We start from the raw sequence: 15,427 nt of genomic DNA on the forward strand, positions 1-15,427 counted from the left end.
CACACATAATTCAGACGAAAAGTTTGGTTGGGTATGAGACGAAACTGAATATATGGGTAGTAGACGGCTTTGGCGGTGACGAAACGCCCCCACTCTGAAGCACAATATGAAGCTGAGGCTAAGCCCAGCCCAAGTATCTCAAAATTGCTCGTTTCCTCGAGAAAGTCGGTCTCCAGATATCCTCCATCATTGCGGAGTTGAGAGCGCTATTAGCTTGCTTCACGCCGTCGATGACTTGTGCGCCAGCCCAGACTTGGTATGCAGCCGTATTTCCATCTCTGAAGATGTCGTTGTTGTAGGTTAACAAGATCTTTCCGTTTGCTGTATCAACGTTCGGGTCTTCCTGTTCTTCGTCATTGTAATTGTCTTCCAGTCTTGCGTCGTATAGTTGGACCTTGATATCAGACTCTGAGAGCGACATCGATTTGGCAACAGCTGAGACGAGCAATGCTAGGCGATCCTTGTACTTTGCAGAGGTACCAGCAAGAAATGTTGGCGCAAATACAGTTGCCTTTATGATTGTGTTAGCCCACAGTAGGTAATGTTGTCGAATGCATGGTGTGGAAAGAAATACCTTGAGATTTTTTTCCGCTGTGAAGCAGTTTTGTGGAAGCTGAGGGAACCCCAAGAACGAGGGGTTGTTGACATCGCCATCTACCAAAGGATTAATAACCGCTTTCTCAAACTCCTCAGTCGATTCTTTGGTCTTCCACCACCTTTCCCAATGATGCGACTTCACAAGGTTAGTTTTAGAATAGTAATCACAAGAAGCGGCATGCACTCACCATAAACATTCCGCAATGCGAAGTCAGCACTACGGATGTGCATCCGTAAAGACCCCTGACGCCTGCCATGAATGCACCATCCTTGAACTCCAGGAATATGGAAGTTGAAGGTGAGGTTTTATCGAGGTTCTCCAAATCCGCTAAGAATGGCTTGGTGGCGATGAAGTCCTTGACGAAGGCGTCCAGTCCGCCTTGGGATGGTTTGTTCAAGAAACCCCACTTGCTGTCGGCCGTTGCCGGGATCGCACGAGGTGACGACTTTAGATCGCTTGTAGCTCTTGCAGCTCGCGCTCTCTTCGCCGGACAAGAGCCACCACCACAGGTAGCAGGGCTACATTCGACTTCCCCTTTTGGATCATCGTCAGGTACCGTTCCGCATCCACTGTCTCTCTCCTTCTTGCGGATGTCATTGAACTTGTTCTTGTAGGAACTAGACTTGCTTCCCAGTGGATTGAACTTCGACTCAGGCGAAACGCCATACAGCTGCTTCAGGCCCTCTACATCACGCTGGCTGGGGGCCAGCACTTGCTTGATCTGCTCTCCGTTCGGCTTGGTCAAGACTGATCCCATGCCACTATCGTAGATCATGATAGAGTCCCAATCAGGCTCCGAGACTGATTTGCTCGCTCTGTATGCAGTCGAATCGGTGAATGGCAGGTATTCCGCAGCGCTGAATCGATAAGACTTTGCAAAGGCTCTCGAAGTGCAAGCCTTCTTCATTTGCTCGGCAGACAGTGTAGCGGATACGCTGGCGTAGTCCTTCAGATTCTCGCACTTGAAGTTCGAGCTACTGAAAACATTCCCGCCGGCAGCAGCGTAGTCGGATGACCAAAAGGCTGGATTTTGATGCTCATGGTGAAGGCCCCAGGCATGCTGAGCTTTTTGTCAGTGACTTTTGATGGAGTCGACATGATGAAGTACTTACACCCATCTGATGAGCGTAATTGGCAACCAAGTTCTGTTTACCAATGTCAAGATCAGCTGTCAGCCTCATCAGAGGCCCTCTGCTCTCTGCACCATCACTCATCTTGTTACGAGGCGGTACACCAACGGTACAGGATAGCCCGTCACTCTTGGCAATGAGAAGGAAGTTTGGCCTGTTTGCGTCATTGTTACAACTGCGAAGATTATGTCAGCATTGGTACCTAGATGGTTATGTCTAAAGCAGGTTCACATCAGGGCCAACCTACTAAGAAGCGTCTTTCTCTTCCCAATCGAATCCAGATCCAAGACCTGAATTCTCCCATAGCTTCCTCGCCTCGAGCAGATCCTCGAAGAAGAGTTCCTTGGTCGCAGAACTCTCGAAACAGTATGGGATCTTGCCATTGGGCCACGTGCGATCGTCGGAGTCGCCAGTCCCTGGGTTGATGGTCACATAGCGCTTCTTGAGTGTAGTCACGGACCTCTGAGAGGCCGTGCCGATTGTAGAGTTCGCCTTCTCAAGAGTGAAAGGGTCGCCATAAAGTTCAGTGTAGCTAGGATGAGTGTAAACGATAGAAGATTCCCATGTACGGCTCCCGGCGAAGACTGGATTAGCCGCCAAAGTACAGGAAAAAACGACAGTGAGGAGCGAAAGCATCATCGCGCACGATGAACTGGAGAAATCGACAATGTTCGATATGGACGCGGGCAGTCTGCTCACTCAATGTGTTTGGTAACGCCTGTACGATACGCCACCGTAGCTCACCACAGGGGTCGGCCGGATAATGTCTCGATAATCGCTTTTCAATAAACAGCTGTCAGCAAGACAGAGATGAGATGATACCCCACCCAAATCGTCGCCGCGATATGCTCTCGAATGTGGCGTCCTCTACTGCCCCTGTCGTCACACCCGTCGGGCGCGCTACGGAGTAAGATTGCCAGAGCAAAACAGACCATCATTAGAGTGGATACCACACGGAATCTGCTGTGCTCAGTAATCGTGCGTATCAAGAGCGGTATCATTAGTTTGATGCTCTCGTTTAGGGTGAGCCAACGTGCATGTATTGTTGTGTAGGTATCAGGGATAGCCGGCGTAGACTACCCAAGTGGGATGGGTGCGGATCACCATGCTTGCACTTTACCCGGCCCAGCCCTAGAGCACCCGCCGTCCGCCCGAGCCGTCAGCTCGTGAGCCTCATAAATTACCACCCACATGTTGGTGGCTCATGCAGGGCGCCCGGCGCTAGTGCAAACGTCCATGTACGTACCTGCGTCTTAATTTCATGCAGCTTACCTTTACAAAGTGCGGGCTACATGCCGACTTGGGAATGCCAAGCAGGAATCTCACTGTGATACAAGCCTAAATCAATACACGGCAATGAAGCTTTCCAGGCATGCCTCGGCTTCCATGCAAAACGTGCTCCTACCAGGTCTACACACCGTCAGCCTATCCACCAGTCGCTGAGCGAAGAACTAGCGACTTTGCTTGCACCTTGAGGCCTGGAGCTATCTGGCTACCGCAAAAGTCTCATCCTGCAACATTGTTCTGTTCAGACTACTGACAGAGTGTTCATTAGCGCTCCGCAGTTATCTGGAATTTTCGTTGACGGCATCATGGCTCCCCTACTCGTTTGGGCGGCTTTGCTCACGTTGTTTCTCCCTACCACCTCCGCAGCTGCCCTAAGGTCCCCGCGACGACATGTTCACAAACGAAAAACTACTGGACTCTTGGAAGCCGCACCGGTGCTCCGTCGGCGAAGAGACGGCGACCCAACAGACTACTCCTGGGTAAAAAACCTGGTGGCCATAGGAGATAGCTTCACTGCTGGCATCGGGTCCGGTAACCATCTGGGTGACGTATTTCACGACTCAGATAGTTGGTTGTGCTCTCGATATGACTTATCGTATCCAATGCTGGTCTACAACACCATTGGGGCCTCAGTCAAAGACTTCCAATTCTCCGCATGTAGCGGAGATCGTTCAGTGCAGATCTTCGAGCAGATAGATGGACTCAAAGAGAGCATTGACATGGTCATCATGACGGCAGGTGGAAATGACCTGTGCTTGGTAAGTTATCCGAGTCTTCTCATGGCATAATCTGCTTCATCATTGGCGCATGTGCTTACAAAGGCGGTAGGCTGGAATGATCAAAAAATGCGTTATGCTTCCCTACGAGGGCGAAGACACTTGTAATGCAATCATCGACAAGGCCCAGGAGAACATTGAAACCATTCTCAAGTCCAATTTGAAACAAATCCTCTTGGCCCTCAACGACAAGATGTCCAAAGATGGGATCGTCGTCTATAACGGCTATTCCCAGTTCTTCAATACTGAGACTGATGACTGTGCAACCAATCAGAACTGGGCGCTCAGCCGATTGCTTCCCAAATATTGGTTCAGGACTGCTCTTACTCTCACCAAAGAACGCCGAGAGAAGTTTAACAAACTCGTCTTGAAGATCAACAATGCAATCAGAGAGGTTATATACATCTTGCGCGACGAAGCATCCATCGACTATGAGATTGGATTCTCGAACTGGGATCCCTGGGTACGAGACGGCGTCAAAGGCCAGATGTGCGATCCATCATCGAGTGGAAAGTACCCTGACAATGATCAGCCTGATCTGCAATTCTTCAAGCCAGCCACCAACAAACCCAGTTGGGAGCATGACGAGCTTAAGAGAAGGCAAGAAGAAGCCAGACAAATGCAGGCGAACGGTACACTTCCCTTGACGAAGGGTGGAATCGACCCAAGCATCTACGACAGTCTTCTTTGGAAGTCACCTGCCCCTGGTGCAGAAGTACTCCACAAACTCAACAAACGAGCTCCAGCACCACCTGGCTGTCCAGGAGATTCTGACTGGTTCGATCCGACACTAGGCTTAGGACTACCCGACAGCTTCGGCAAACTCTTTCATCCCAACGAGCTAGGCCACGAGACCATCGCCTCCTTCGCACTCGCTAAAGGCATCGACCTTCGCGCCAAAGTCCTCGGCCAAGACTCCGAGACATGCGCCGTCACGGACGAGTTCAAATGCTGGCAAAAGGAAGGCCGCAAAGGTTACGCCACCGCCAATAAGATGAACGAGAACATCGAAAACTTCTGCGGCAAAGACGTTAACGCGCCGGAACATGAAGTCGGCTGGAAGAGGGAATATACGTATTTCACCGGCACGCCTGATGAACACACGTTTGTCTTGCAACTCAGCGAGGACGTCGGCGACTTCAATAAGGACAACTGCGTGGAATCGTTCCAGAGGATTGTGAACAGCTGCGACGGTAACGATCCAGAGAACCCACTGAACTGGAAGTTCGGCGGAAGATGGCGCCGAGATGATTACACTTATGAGATCAACGTCAAGCGTACCAACAGGCCATGGCCGCTGAAAGAGACGCATGGTAAATGCAAAGGAGACTATAAGTTTCTCTTCAGCTCTTACTCAATCCAAGGTATGTTGATGTCCGACATTATACCATGGTTCTTACTAATGGATGTGCTGTAGGCGCCGGCTTCAGTAGTTGGGATTACGGACAAAACACCATCATCCCCAAGATGAAGGGTTGCTTGGGCCTGGGTATCACCAACTGGAAGTTTGACTACTTTGACCAGCCGGATGAGAATGGCAACGAGTGGTCTGCCACCTTCCGCACTCCAATCTGGGTCAAAGCAAGGTGCTTCGAGAACAATAAGGTTGTCCAAGGTGCAGGAGGGTTTACAGATGGGTGCAGTGGAAGTGATGCCTGATTTACTGTTTTTTTACAAACATTCGCTTCTTCTCTTGTTATCTCGATAGTCACCGAGTGCTTTGCCAATCCAATCTGACTTCTTTTCCTCCAAAGTAACGTTGCGAACTCATGTGCTCTTGATAATGATGGTTTGGGAGGCCTTTTCTCAAGACACAGGATACCTTCAGCATGTTTCGAAATACGAATGGAAACAAGGACGAGCGAAGAAGTTACATAGGCTGCAATGCAAATATTAAAGCTTCAATATACCATTGCGCTCGATTATATAGATGTACACAATAATGACTAAGAACCTTTTCCATCCGTGCGCGGTCATAGATACTACACCGGGCGCCTGTCAAACTACGTCGGCACAGGTGGCCCGCTAGAGATCGTAGTGACTGGTCCGGAAATTCCAATACAGTACCAGGTGCTCAACCAAAGACTTGAACAATCGTTACCAGCCCCTGGGTTCCATTTGTAGAAGTCGCTAGAACATGTCATCAGCAAATACTCTTCGACCAGAGAGTGGTTGGTTCACTTACTCCAAATTGATGCTAGCAGAGTTTGCAATTGCCCAACATCCATCACCCTCCTGCGTAAAGTAGAACCTTCTACAACCGGCCACCATGCCCGCCTGTATTGGAGAAGGTGTCGTGATGGGTCCACCGGCGGAGACTGTTGCGCTGGAAGAGACAGGTGCAGAAGAAGGCCTGCCGGTTGATGGCGAACCGGAGGTCGGAGGCTTTGTTGTGGTGCCTGCACTTCCGCCCCCGGCAGCAACACATATGTAGAAGTCGGGGGTGAGATTCGTACACGCGGATGTGCCTAGCGCTGGATTCCAGGTTAAAAGTTGGGTCTCCGTAATGCCCTTGCTCTTGGCAATGGAAGAGCATGTATCCGAACTGTTATGAGATTAGTATATAGGAAGGTCGCGTGCCGCGGGAGTATCACTAACCGAGAGACGAGCCAGAGCTCACTGCATCCGGCCACCATACCACTCTGTGTTGGCCCCTCGGATGGAGGAGCAGTCGTACTAGGTACACCAATTGTCCGAGTAGTTGGTGTTCCAGGAATACTAACGCACAGGTACTCGTCGGTGTTTATGGTTCCGCAGTCGCTCCCAACACTGGGGTTCCATTTGATGAGGTCAGCTTTTGAGAATCGGCCAAACATACCCACAATCTCTTCGCAGGTCTCAGACCCATCTGCTTGATACCAAGAAGTGCATGTGCTGATCTGATTCCGGGGTATAGAAGTCGGCCGTTTCGTTTCGGTGGGAGGTGCAGGTAGAGAGTCGCCTGCTGCTACACAGTAGTAATAGTTCAACCACAGGCCATCGCAGTTACCGTTCAGCGCAGGGTTCCAGGAAAAGAACTGCTCTTGCGAGAACAGCCCATACTGAAGTAACTGCCTGCATGTTTCGCCCTGATGAATGATGTAATTAGCACCTTTACTCATATAAGATATTAGTTGCTTACATCTTTCGCTTGATGAAAAGCCTTGCATGTTGAGGCAAGACCCGCTTGAGTCGGTGAAGCCGTGAAGCTGGAGTCGACAGCAGGAAATGTTGTTGGTGTATATTCCGTAGGTTCGGGAACTTCCACAGGGATCGCTGTAGTGGTGTAATCGAACGACACAGTCACGGACTGGGGCCGTATGCCAATACACACCCACCAGCCGTCATAGAGCCCGGAGCAGTCACTATCCAACGCCGGGTTCCATTCAAGGCTATAATCCATTAGCGGATGATTCTCTTCACACAGCTAATGTTAGAGACATGGTCTTGCTTACAACTGTGCCATCGTTGCCCACGTAGCGGCTCCAACGATTTGCTGGCATGTTTCTCCAGCTGAAACCAAGTGCCAGTTATTACAGTAGGACACTTGCCCTTCCTGCGTCTTCTTGGGCGGAAAGACAGACTCGACCGTAGTGCTTGAAACATTCCATGTGATCACCGGCTCTCGAATAGAGTATGGAGCAGTTGGGGTAACGGGCTTCTTTGTGCTCGACGAGATTGCGGATGAAATCTTCGACGAAATGCTCGAGCTGCTGCTCGTGACTGGTACGCTCGTGGAGCTACTCCTGGTAGTGGTACTGATAGCTGCGCCAACGCCGACGCAATAGGACGAACCCAGCCAAAAGTTGGTCAAACAATCATCAGAAACATCAGGGTTCCATTTGATGAAATCGGCATGCGAGATTGCATATTTGTTCTCCAACGACCAACAGCCATCACCGTCAACAATGGTATGGAAGGCATTGCAGTTTTTGGCAATGTTGGGGTGTGTAGGACCTGTCGGGCTGCCATCTTGTGCACTGCTGAACTTGAAGAAAAACGACGCGGCAATGAAGCCACGCCAAAAAGATACTGCAAACATCGCAGAAACGTATGGGTATGTCATCAGACACCTGGAGACTCAGACGGAAGCTGGTATGAACTTGAACCTGGGATACCAAGGTGAGCCTGCCACTAGACGAATGCCGAGTTAGTCCAAATAGTATTGATGGTCTGCTGACCGCTTAGAGTACCTGGGTACATAGAGCGACAACGAATATTCTCACATGCCGATAGTTAGGATGAACTCGAGCTATTTCCAGCCCTGCCTGCAGCCTCGGGCATACCCGAACCAGAGTTCACCCGAGCCGCGCACTGGGTGACCACCGATGGCACGCCTTGGGCGGCAGGGGAGCAAGATCCAATCTCGGTTGCATGAAGTAGCTTTGCAAGCCCTCGAGATGCAGATGATGGCACATGGAGTAGCGGCTGAGGTGGTCAGCATTGTGGAGCTTTGACGCAGGGGTCTCGGCAAAGAAGGATTATGCTATCGGCACGTCCAATGTGGCTAGCGTGTCGATATTCAATGTTGAACCTGCCTCATCGCGGGCTTACTCACTATAATCTTGATATGTCTATCTAAAGATTAGATCACGCGAATCCAAAAAGCCCAGCAATTGTTCAAATTGCATACTTGGCATTACGCCCGTCAGGCCAGCATGAGCTGGTGCAATCTTACTTGGCGCCTACCTAGGTAGGTAGGTGCCAGGTCCACATTCATGGATTCGCCCTGACCTTGCTGATACCGATGGTCAATAGGCTAATCTCATATCGCGGGATAGTTACTACTCTCAAAACAAACCCAACATGTTCGCCGCGGCTTGCGGGTTGTGAGAAATGTGTTGGTGCACGAACTACCTAGGTAGCGCGATACTACCTGCAGGGGAATGCAGAAGCCATTTCTTCTTAGTGTAACATATGATTTAGATCAGTAATCATGTTTGCGACCTGGAGCAGTGGTCAGGGTGGTTGTGAAATCAAGCTCAGCGAGACAGTTCTTGCCGTATCCATCTATTCACCATTGGTGTGGACGCCTACCTTCTCTCCTTCTTTCGTAGATCACGAGACTATCAATACCACAACTCAGTGTACATCGAGTACCTATCGCCAGAATGGTTGTTGGGCCATTCACAAGAGGGCTATTGTTACTCAGCTTCCTCCACTCGGTCTTGGCTCAAGAAGACCTCAGCCTCCGAACGTTCGCTCTTGAAGGTGGTATCACGGCAGCAGCCGAGGACGACGATTACGTATGCAGCAAGACCAAAGGCTGCAACATCGGATGTTGTGGAGCGATGTGTGTATGTCCGCAAAGGAGATATCCTGCTTTACTAATTGAGACATTAGTGACGAAACAACCGGCAACGGTGTCTGTGGGCTCGGTCCTGATTTCTGTGGTGATGGCTGTATTTCCACATGCAACTACAAAAGCGAATGTGATCCTGGCTGGGGGATCCAGTGGTCCAATGCTTCAACATGCCCGCTCAACGTGTGCTGCAGCGAGTATGGCTTCTGTGGAACAACTGCAAGCTTCTGCAAAGGCGTTGTCACGCCCTCGCCTCAGTGTAGCACAAGAACTGCAGACCAGAAACTTATCGGGTACTATGAAGGGTGGAATATGCAAAGACCTTGCGGAAGTAGGTAACCTGACAATATCTAGTTTCCGAATGATACTGACAGTTGCAAAGCCATGCCACCGGAAGATATTCCACTTGGGGCATATACCCATATAAACTTCGCGTTTGCGCTTGTCAACCCGACTACATTCCGCATCGATGCCATGGATACCGAGACCGCCAAGATGTATAAGAGAGTGACCAAACTGAAGGAGAGACAGCCCGGCCTTCAGGTCTGGATTGGTTAGTCTAATCCGATCTCTAATTCATCTGTTACTGATCATACCTCTTATAGCTATCGGCGGATGGGCAATGAATGACCCCGGGCCCTACCGAACCACCTTCTCCGATCTTGCGAAATCCACGTCCGCACAAGCTTCATTCTTTGAGTCTTTGGTGACTTTCATGAAAACGAACAACTTTGACGGGGTCGACATCGATTGGGAGTACCCCGTTGCGGAGGACCGTGGAGGCATACCAGAAGACTTTGGCAATTATGTCACCTTCCTGAAGAACCTGCGCAACCATCTCAACGGTAGTGGCCGATACTATGGCATTACACTCACACTCGTAAGTCGACTGTTCTGTGAACTTATGAGACAATATAGCTGATCCCCCCTTAGCCAGCATCCTATTGGTATATGACGGGTTTCGACATTGTCAAGTTGGAGCCATGGGTAGACTGGTTCAACATTATGACTTATGATATCCGTAAGAGCACCATTCTTGCCCTCACAAGCCATAAGAAGCTGATATCATCTTTCCAGATGGCGTTTGGGATAGCACAGTCAAGTCAATTGGACCATACGCCTTCGCTCACACCAATCTTACCGAGATTCAGTTGGGCCTTGAGCTGCTATGGAGAAACAATATTAACCCCGCGCGGGTAGTTATGGGATTGGGCTTTTACGGACGAAGTATATCTTCCCTTCCAGCTTCTGCGCTCACCGCGATTAACATTCACGTTCAGCTTTCACGATGAAAGATCCCAACTGCATGCAGGCGGGTTGTGAATTCACCGAGGGCGCAAAGGGTGGCGAGTGCACAGGAACACCGGGTGTGCTATCAGCAGCTGAAATCAACAAGATCATCGAGAACGGCGCAACGGTGTCGCATGATCTCGAGGCCGCGGCGAAGATAGTCACATGGGATGGTAATCAGTGGGCGAGTTTTGATGATGCTGAGACGTTGAAGCTCAAGCTTGATTATGCGAATCAGCGGTGCTTGGGAGGGTAAGTCGGCGTGGTAGTCTCATTTCCCTCTTTGCACTCCAAATGACTCGCTATGTACTTTCGACGGATGCTAATATTTCCACCAATCGCAGGACTATGATATGGGCGATTGATCTAGATGACGGTTCCCTGTTGGCGGCTTTGAGCTCCGTGAGCACCAAGAAAAAGGAAGACGTGCTACCGGATTTGGACTTTGATACACCTGACTTTGGTACCAACTGGGATTTTATTCCAAAAGGAGGTGATGAGAAACGTAAGAGGGACGAATTATAGGAGCTTTGGTAGCGGAGTAGGATCTGGCAGATGATTCATGGAAAGATGAGAGCAGCAAAGAAGCGAGTGAGAGTTTTGACAATTTGATGTCATGAAAACGCGTTCCAAAATTATGTTATGAATATGACCATCCTGGGGTATTTTGAGACTCAATGAAACGTTTGATTAACTGATTACCCTCATAATCAAAACCCCAGACGTTGGATTACGGAACAGAGATGTATCCGCGATAAATATGTTGCCACCTATTGTAGCTACATCGATCGCGTCACCAAAACTTCAGCCTCTCGAACAATGACCTCTCCTTCTGAGCTTTCCTGGCGGCTTCAGCAGCTTCAGCGGCGTCTTTTGCTAATTGCGCTTTGGCTTAGCTAAAGAACAACAAAAATACACAACACGATAGCGTAGCAAACTCACCATTAAGCTCATCCGCAACTCTTTTCATAGCTTCCAAAGCCTTCTCAAAGAACGGTTTCAGCTCCAAATGCTCAGGGCCTAATTTATGCCCTCTGATCTCATACTGCTTGAACCAGGCCTCTAGGGAATCAATTGGCGAGTGGCCACGCGGATCCCGAGAAGGAAGCCTGGGATCAGCCCCGGCTTCGAGGAGCAGATGGACAATAGGAAGATTTTGCTTGAGATGGGCAAAGTCGGCGGGAGCGCCATCTTCGATTGCCCAGTCTAGTGGGCGGCCTACACCGCGGGGGCGCTTGTCGAGTTCGTTTGGAGAGAAGCCTTCGGATAGAGCAGCGCGCATGGCGGCAAGGCGGGTTTCGATGGGCTCATAGGACATCGGCTCCGTCAAGAGGGGGCTGACTACCATGGTGGTAGATTGGGCTTCGTTGGCAGGAATCGGAGACGTGATTGAGAGCGAAACCAAGGACGGTGTTTGTAAGAAGTTGCGCGTCGTAAGTCGCGCTGAATTGCGGGTGTAATGTATGTCGCTGCTGCCGGGATCTTGGCCCGGCTGGCTCGCTGCTGCCCGCGCAATTGCGATGTAGCCAGAGGGGCCTCTAAGGTACTATCAACTACAGTTCTAATTTGTAGAAAAGATAGCCTACATTCGTAAATGTTAAAGTATGGGCTGGAATAGACGCGGTAGCAGTGGGAATGTCTTGGCGGTATTATCGCCGGTCTTGACCTTCAGACTGGCTGTCGCCTGACGTTGCCGTCAGGATTTTGCCCTGACTTTGCCGCTACTTTCGCATCATTGATCATTGGCATGCTTTCTTGTCGTGTTGAAGCTGCGGAAGGTGTGAGTAGTTCGTTCTAATCTACGTCATCGCAGGCACGTGAGCGAGGTACAGGCTGTTGCATGTCCACGTGATAAGAAGTATGCTTTCCCACAGTCTATGGTGACTATTGCAAGCGTGCTTGATTTCGAATCAAAAATCGCAGCCATCATGCTGGCGTAGCCGTTCGCGCAAAATGACTCGATCTTCGGTCGCGGAGCGCCGAGGCCGAACCACGCTATTGCTCACGCGCTTCTGAGTGCCGGCACTTGCTTCATGGCAACATCTCGGTCAGCCGATCTCCTCGTACTCCACATCTCGCTCCCACACACCGACCCTCGGATATGGGCACCGAGTTTCCCACGTGCGTAAGGGCACAATCCTAGCCATGCAAGCGTATGTCTTCGTAGCCCATTACCCGGTTGGTCACAACGTGTCTCGACGCGTATAGAACGCTAACATCGACGTGCAGGTGCGACCACTGTCATGAGAGGAAGGTCCGATGCGATAAGCTTCTCCCATGCCGACGATGCAGCCTCAGTGGATCGGAGTGTCGCTACACGGATCGGACAAAAGCACGCACCTATAGCCAGGCCCACGTAGACACGCTTGAACGCAGAATCAAGCGCTTAGAAGTTCAGAATAGGACTCTTGCGCAACAAAATAGGGCGGATCCAGTATCCTCGACAGGACAAAATTCTACCCCCATTGTCCAAAGTAATCACCCCAGGAACGACAGTGGCACTTCGCAGCATCATACATCTACCGATGTTGCGGGTGAAGTATCATACCTATCGATTAATGCGTCCGGAGAAAGGAACTATCTGGGATCCTCAAGCGGCATTCTACTCGCGAACTTCATCAGAGCCAATGTGGACGTTGAAACTTCAACGCGGTCCACAACACCACTTGCTGACGATGATGCTACAAACGCGACAGCTTCGGCTACTGAGTTTGCTCGCGACTTACCATCCGAACAGATAGCGAGAAGACTTGTACTATCCTATCTCAACCATGACCACTTACGCTATCCTGTGGTCCTCCCTGCTACTCTCGGAGCGATGCTTTCGGAAACATACAGCTCGAATGCGACTTCCTTTACGCGCTCCGCAAGCGAAACCTTCATTTTTGACATGGTTCTTGCTATCGCGACAGCCAGTATCTGCCGGTCCGATTGGCAAGGGCTACCAAGTGCCCATACTCATTACACACGGGCGATGAAGCGAGCATCGACAGTCTTGGAGAAAGGCGGACTCGGTGCACTTCAGGCAGTTATCCTCTTGACTCAGTATCGCATGAGCAGTTCCATGCAAGACACCTCAGCCAGTATGTTGCTACATTTCTATGCATTAGAGCAGACGTTGCCTGATCGCAAAAGCCATCTAACGACTACACAGGCATGTGGCATTTGGTAGGAGTGGGGAGCAGAATTGCTCTAGAACTCGGTCTTCACTGTGAAACTGCATATCCTTATAAACCATCGGATGGTTCTAATTCAGTCCCGAGTGTCAATCTTGTCCAGCAGGAAGTTTCCAGGCTTTGCTTTTGGAGCATTGTGGCCATGGACAGGTATGTTCTCTAATCCTAACGCGAGCATATGCGGGAGGGATGATTGGTTGACAGCGTTACAGAATAGTCAGCAATATACTAGGCAGACCCCTCGCGATTCGCAATGACGACGTGGACACGGCACTACCATCTGACCTATGCGACGAGATCCTGCTTTCTGGTGTCGAGACGCCCATGGCCGAGCACCTAGTCAAATGCCGCCGCATTGCGATCTTTGTTCAGATCATCAGGTATCGCCTACTATGTGGTGACATCATCGAGACTCTGCACAATCAACGTCGAAAAGACCAGTCACATGATGAGCTCCGCCACCGCAGAGATCAATTCGTAGCCGACCTTAATGTTTGGCGGCTGAATGCCAAAGGAGTCGCTCTTTCGGGCTCTGTGGACGACGCGAGGTCTTCATCCTGCTTCACATCCTCTATCTGGTTTGAGATGATATATCATAACGCAGTGCTAATGCTTCATCGGCCATCCCCGACATTGGACACATCAAGAGACTCAGCCGCCGTACAAGCGATCTTCACCTCGTCTAAAGCTTCCATATCCTCGTATGCCAGTCTCCATCGTATTGGGCTCTTGAATCACAGTTGGCTTTCACTGCAAGCTTTGTTCATGGCAGGCTTGTCATATGTGTACGCTGTAACGATGCACTACCAAGCCAGCCGTCGACAGCAGGGTCACCAACCAAGCGGGCTGCTGATCAAGAACCCAAGCACCATGGAAGTGATCAGCGACACACGAACGTGCTCAAACGTCCTTGTAGCGGTCTCGGAAAGATGGAAGTCGTTACAACGCTGCGTTGATGTCTTCAACAGGCTGAGTGATGCTATCCTGATTGACGTCATTAAATTCAGTACACAGCCTGTCGCCGCCACCCATTCCTCTACCAACAACACAGAAGACGGCGACCAGCAGTACAGCGACAGGTCTGATCCCGCGGTCGATACACACTCGAACGGGTTGGTTCAGCCTCAATGGAACCATGCAACATATCTTCCGCCTGAGGGAACCGATCAAATGGTGTCCAACCTATCACCACTGGCTATCGAGAATGAATTCAAGGGCTCGGCATTTGATCTGCAACAAATGTACGACCTACAGCAAGTCGATATGTCTGTATATCGATTTTCTCAGGCTTGGTTCGACAGCGTCGATCTGTACGGTGGTATGGGGCCGCAGCTTAACGACATGACAATGAATACACATCTTTGATGTTGGCATGCTTTCACCGCTGCCAAATCTAGCTTCAATCGAGGCTGCCCGCTCTTGCGCGCATCGAAGCAATTGACTGACAGTTTTGTGAGTGCCGAAAGTCGGTCGTAACAATGAATCGGGGTATCGACACCACATTCGTAACGGGCCTGTCACGTTTGCGTCTCTCGGAAGATCCGTTTGCTGCAGGATAGTCAAATGGGCGCTCTTCGGTGTGGGCACGCCGAGCGGCGTCGTTGCCAAGCAGTCTACCAGCAGTCTTGCTCGGGGCGGCGTCGCCGACGGGTGGAGGCCCGCCACGGCGAGTCAGCGCGTCGGAGCCAAGCTACCAAAATCGGGATTTTAGCGCCCCAGGTCTGTCTTTCATGTCGATATCTGGTGTGAGGACGCCATTATCCGGGGCAACCCCATGGGGAGATGACTAGCATGCGATGCGCGGGGTAAATGGGCAAGATCCAATATAAGATATCGTTCCGTCGGCAGGGCCATACGTCCTCCACGGATTCCCTCTACCCTGCGTTCTC

General features: G+C 50.6%; 6 protein-coding genes across 6 annotated transcripts; 3 read left to right on the forward strand and 3 right to left on the reverse strand.

Annotated features, from left to right (window-relative positions):
• Window positions 1-401: 401 nt before the first annotated feature.
• On the reverse strand, window positions 402-2,364 carry BKA58DRAFT_453453 (uncharacterized protein; the record flags this gene model as incomplete). Its single annotated transcript, XM_046174470.1, has 6 exons — window positions 402-435; window positions 468-511; window positions 575-733; window positions 786-1,658; window positions 1,711-1,903; window positions 1,976-2,364. 6 exons carry the CDS (start codon window positions 2,362-2,364, stop codon window positions 402-404), a joined length of 1,692 nt encoding a protein of 563 aa, XP_046030032.1.
• A 1,352-nt stretch (window positions 2,365-3,716) lies between these two features.
• BKA58DRAFT_378844 (uncharacterized protein) lies at window positions 3,717-5,539 on the forward strand. Its single transcript, XM_046169750.1, has 3 exons — window positions 3,717-3,773; window positions 3,844-5,155; window positions 5,209-5,539. The coding sequence occupies exons 1-3, from the start codon at window positions 3,735-3,737 to the stop codon at window positions 5,448-5,450; spliced, it is 1,593 nt and encodes a 530-aa protein (XP_046030033.1). The 5' UTR covers window positions 3,717-3,734; the 3' UTR covers window positions 5,451-5,539.
• A 433-nt stretch (window positions 5,540-5,972) lies between these two features.
• On the reverse strand, window positions 5,973-7,812 carry BKA58DRAFT_409506 (LysM domain-containing protein; the record flags this gene model as incomplete). The annotated part of the gene is made up of 4 exons (XM_046172150.1): window positions 5,973-6,336; window positions 6,390-6,859; window positions 6,913-7,162; window positions 7,226-7,812. The coding sequence occupies 4 exons, from the start codon at window positions 7,810-7,812 to the stop codon at window positions 5,973-5,975; spliced, it is 1,671 nt and encodes a 556-aa protein (XP_046030034.1).
• Window positions 7,813-8,740: 928 nt separating this feature from the next.
• On the forward strand, window positions 8,741-10,811 carry BKA58DRAFT_453462 (chitinase). The gene is made up of 7 exons (XM_046174471.1): window positions 8,741-9,063; window positions 9,114-9,403; window positions 9,455-9,625; window positions 9,678-9,952; window positions 10,006-10,093; window positions 10,150-10,299; window positions 10,353-10,811. Exons 1-7 carry the CDS (start codon window positions 8,882-8,884, stop codon window positions 10,616-10,618), a joined length of 1,422 nt encoding a protein of 473 aa, XP_046030035.1. The 5' UTR covers window positions 8,741-8,881; the 3' UTR covers window positions 10,619-10,811.
• Window positions 10,812-11,071: 260 nt separating this feature from the next.
• Window positions 11,072-11,936, reverse strand: BKA58DRAFT_111643 (uncharacterized protein). The gene has a single exon (XM_046163937.1). The coding sequence runs from the start codon at window positions 11,708-11,710 to the stop codon at window positions 11,255-11,257; it is 456 nt and encodes a 151-aa protein (XP_046030036.1). The 5' UTR covers window positions 11,711-11,936; the 3' UTR covers window positions 11,072-11,254.
• Window positions 11,937-12,413: 477 nt separating this feature from the next.
• BKA58DRAFT_111647 (uncharacterized protein) lies at window positions 12,414-15,125 on the forward strand. Its single transcript, XM_046163938.1, has 4 exons — window positions 12,414-12,515; window positions 12,592-13,445; window positions 13,517-13,688; window positions 13,751-15,125. Exons 1-4 carry the CDS (start codon window positions 12,508-12,510, stop codon window positions 14,901-14,903), a joined length of 2,187 nt encoding a protein of 728 aa, XP_046030037.1. The 5' UTR covers window positions 12,414-12,507; the 3' UTR covers window positions 14,904-15,125.
• The last annotated feature ends 302 nt before the right edge of the window (window positions 15,126-15,427 follow it).

Source organism: Alternaria rosae (assembly GCF_020736505.1).
Source record: "Alternaria rosae strain MPI-PUGE-AT-0040 chromosome Unknown BKA58scaffold_2, whole genome shotgun sequence".
NCBI classification, from domain to species: Eukaryota; Fungi; Ascomycota; class Dothideomycetes; order Pleosporales; family Pleosporaceae; genus Alternaria; species Alternaria rosae.

Excerpts from the sequence above, each read along its gene's own strand:
- BKA58DRAFT_378844 (XM_046169750.1), top strand. The coding sequence starts at position 3,735 with ATGGTCATCATGACGGCAGGTGGAAATGACCTGTGCTTG. Across the intron at positions 3,774-3,843 it reads GTGGAAATGACCTGTGCTTG|GCTGGAATGATCAAAAAATG; the intron begins GTAAGTTATCCG and ends CAAAGGCGGTAG. Across the intron at positions 5,156-5,208 it reads CAGCTCTTACTCAATCCAAG|GCGCCGGCTTCAGTAGTTGG; the intron begins GTATGTTGATGT and ends GATGTGCTGTAG.
- BKA58DRAFT_453462 (XM_046174471.1), top strand. The coding sequence starts at position 8,882 with ATGGTTGTTGGGCCATTCACAAGAGGGCTATTGTTACTCAGCTTCCTC. Across the intron at positions 9,404-9,454 it reads TATGCAAAGACCTTGCGGAA|CCATGCCACCGGAAGATATT; the intron begins GTAGGTAACCTG and ends ACAGTTGCAAAG. Across the intron at positions 9,626-9,677 it reads CGGCCTTCAGGTCTGGATTG|CTATCGGCGGATGGGCAATG; the intron begins GTTAGTCTAATC and ends TACCTCTTATAG.
- BKA58DRAFT_111643 (XM_046163937.1), bottom strand. The coding sequence starts at position 11,710 with ATGGTAGTCAGCCCCCTCTTGACGGAGCCGATGTCCTATGAGCCCATC.
- BKA58DRAFT_111647 (XM_046163938.1), top strand. Across the intron at positions 13,446-13,516 it reads CATGCAAGACACCTCAGCCA|GCATGTGGCATTTGGTAGGA; the intron begins GTATGTTGCTAC and ends ACGACTACACAG. Across the intron at positions 13,689-13,750 it reads AGCATTGTGGCCATGGACAG|AATAGTCAGCAATATACTAG; the intron begins GTATGTTCTCTA and ends ACAGCGTTACAG.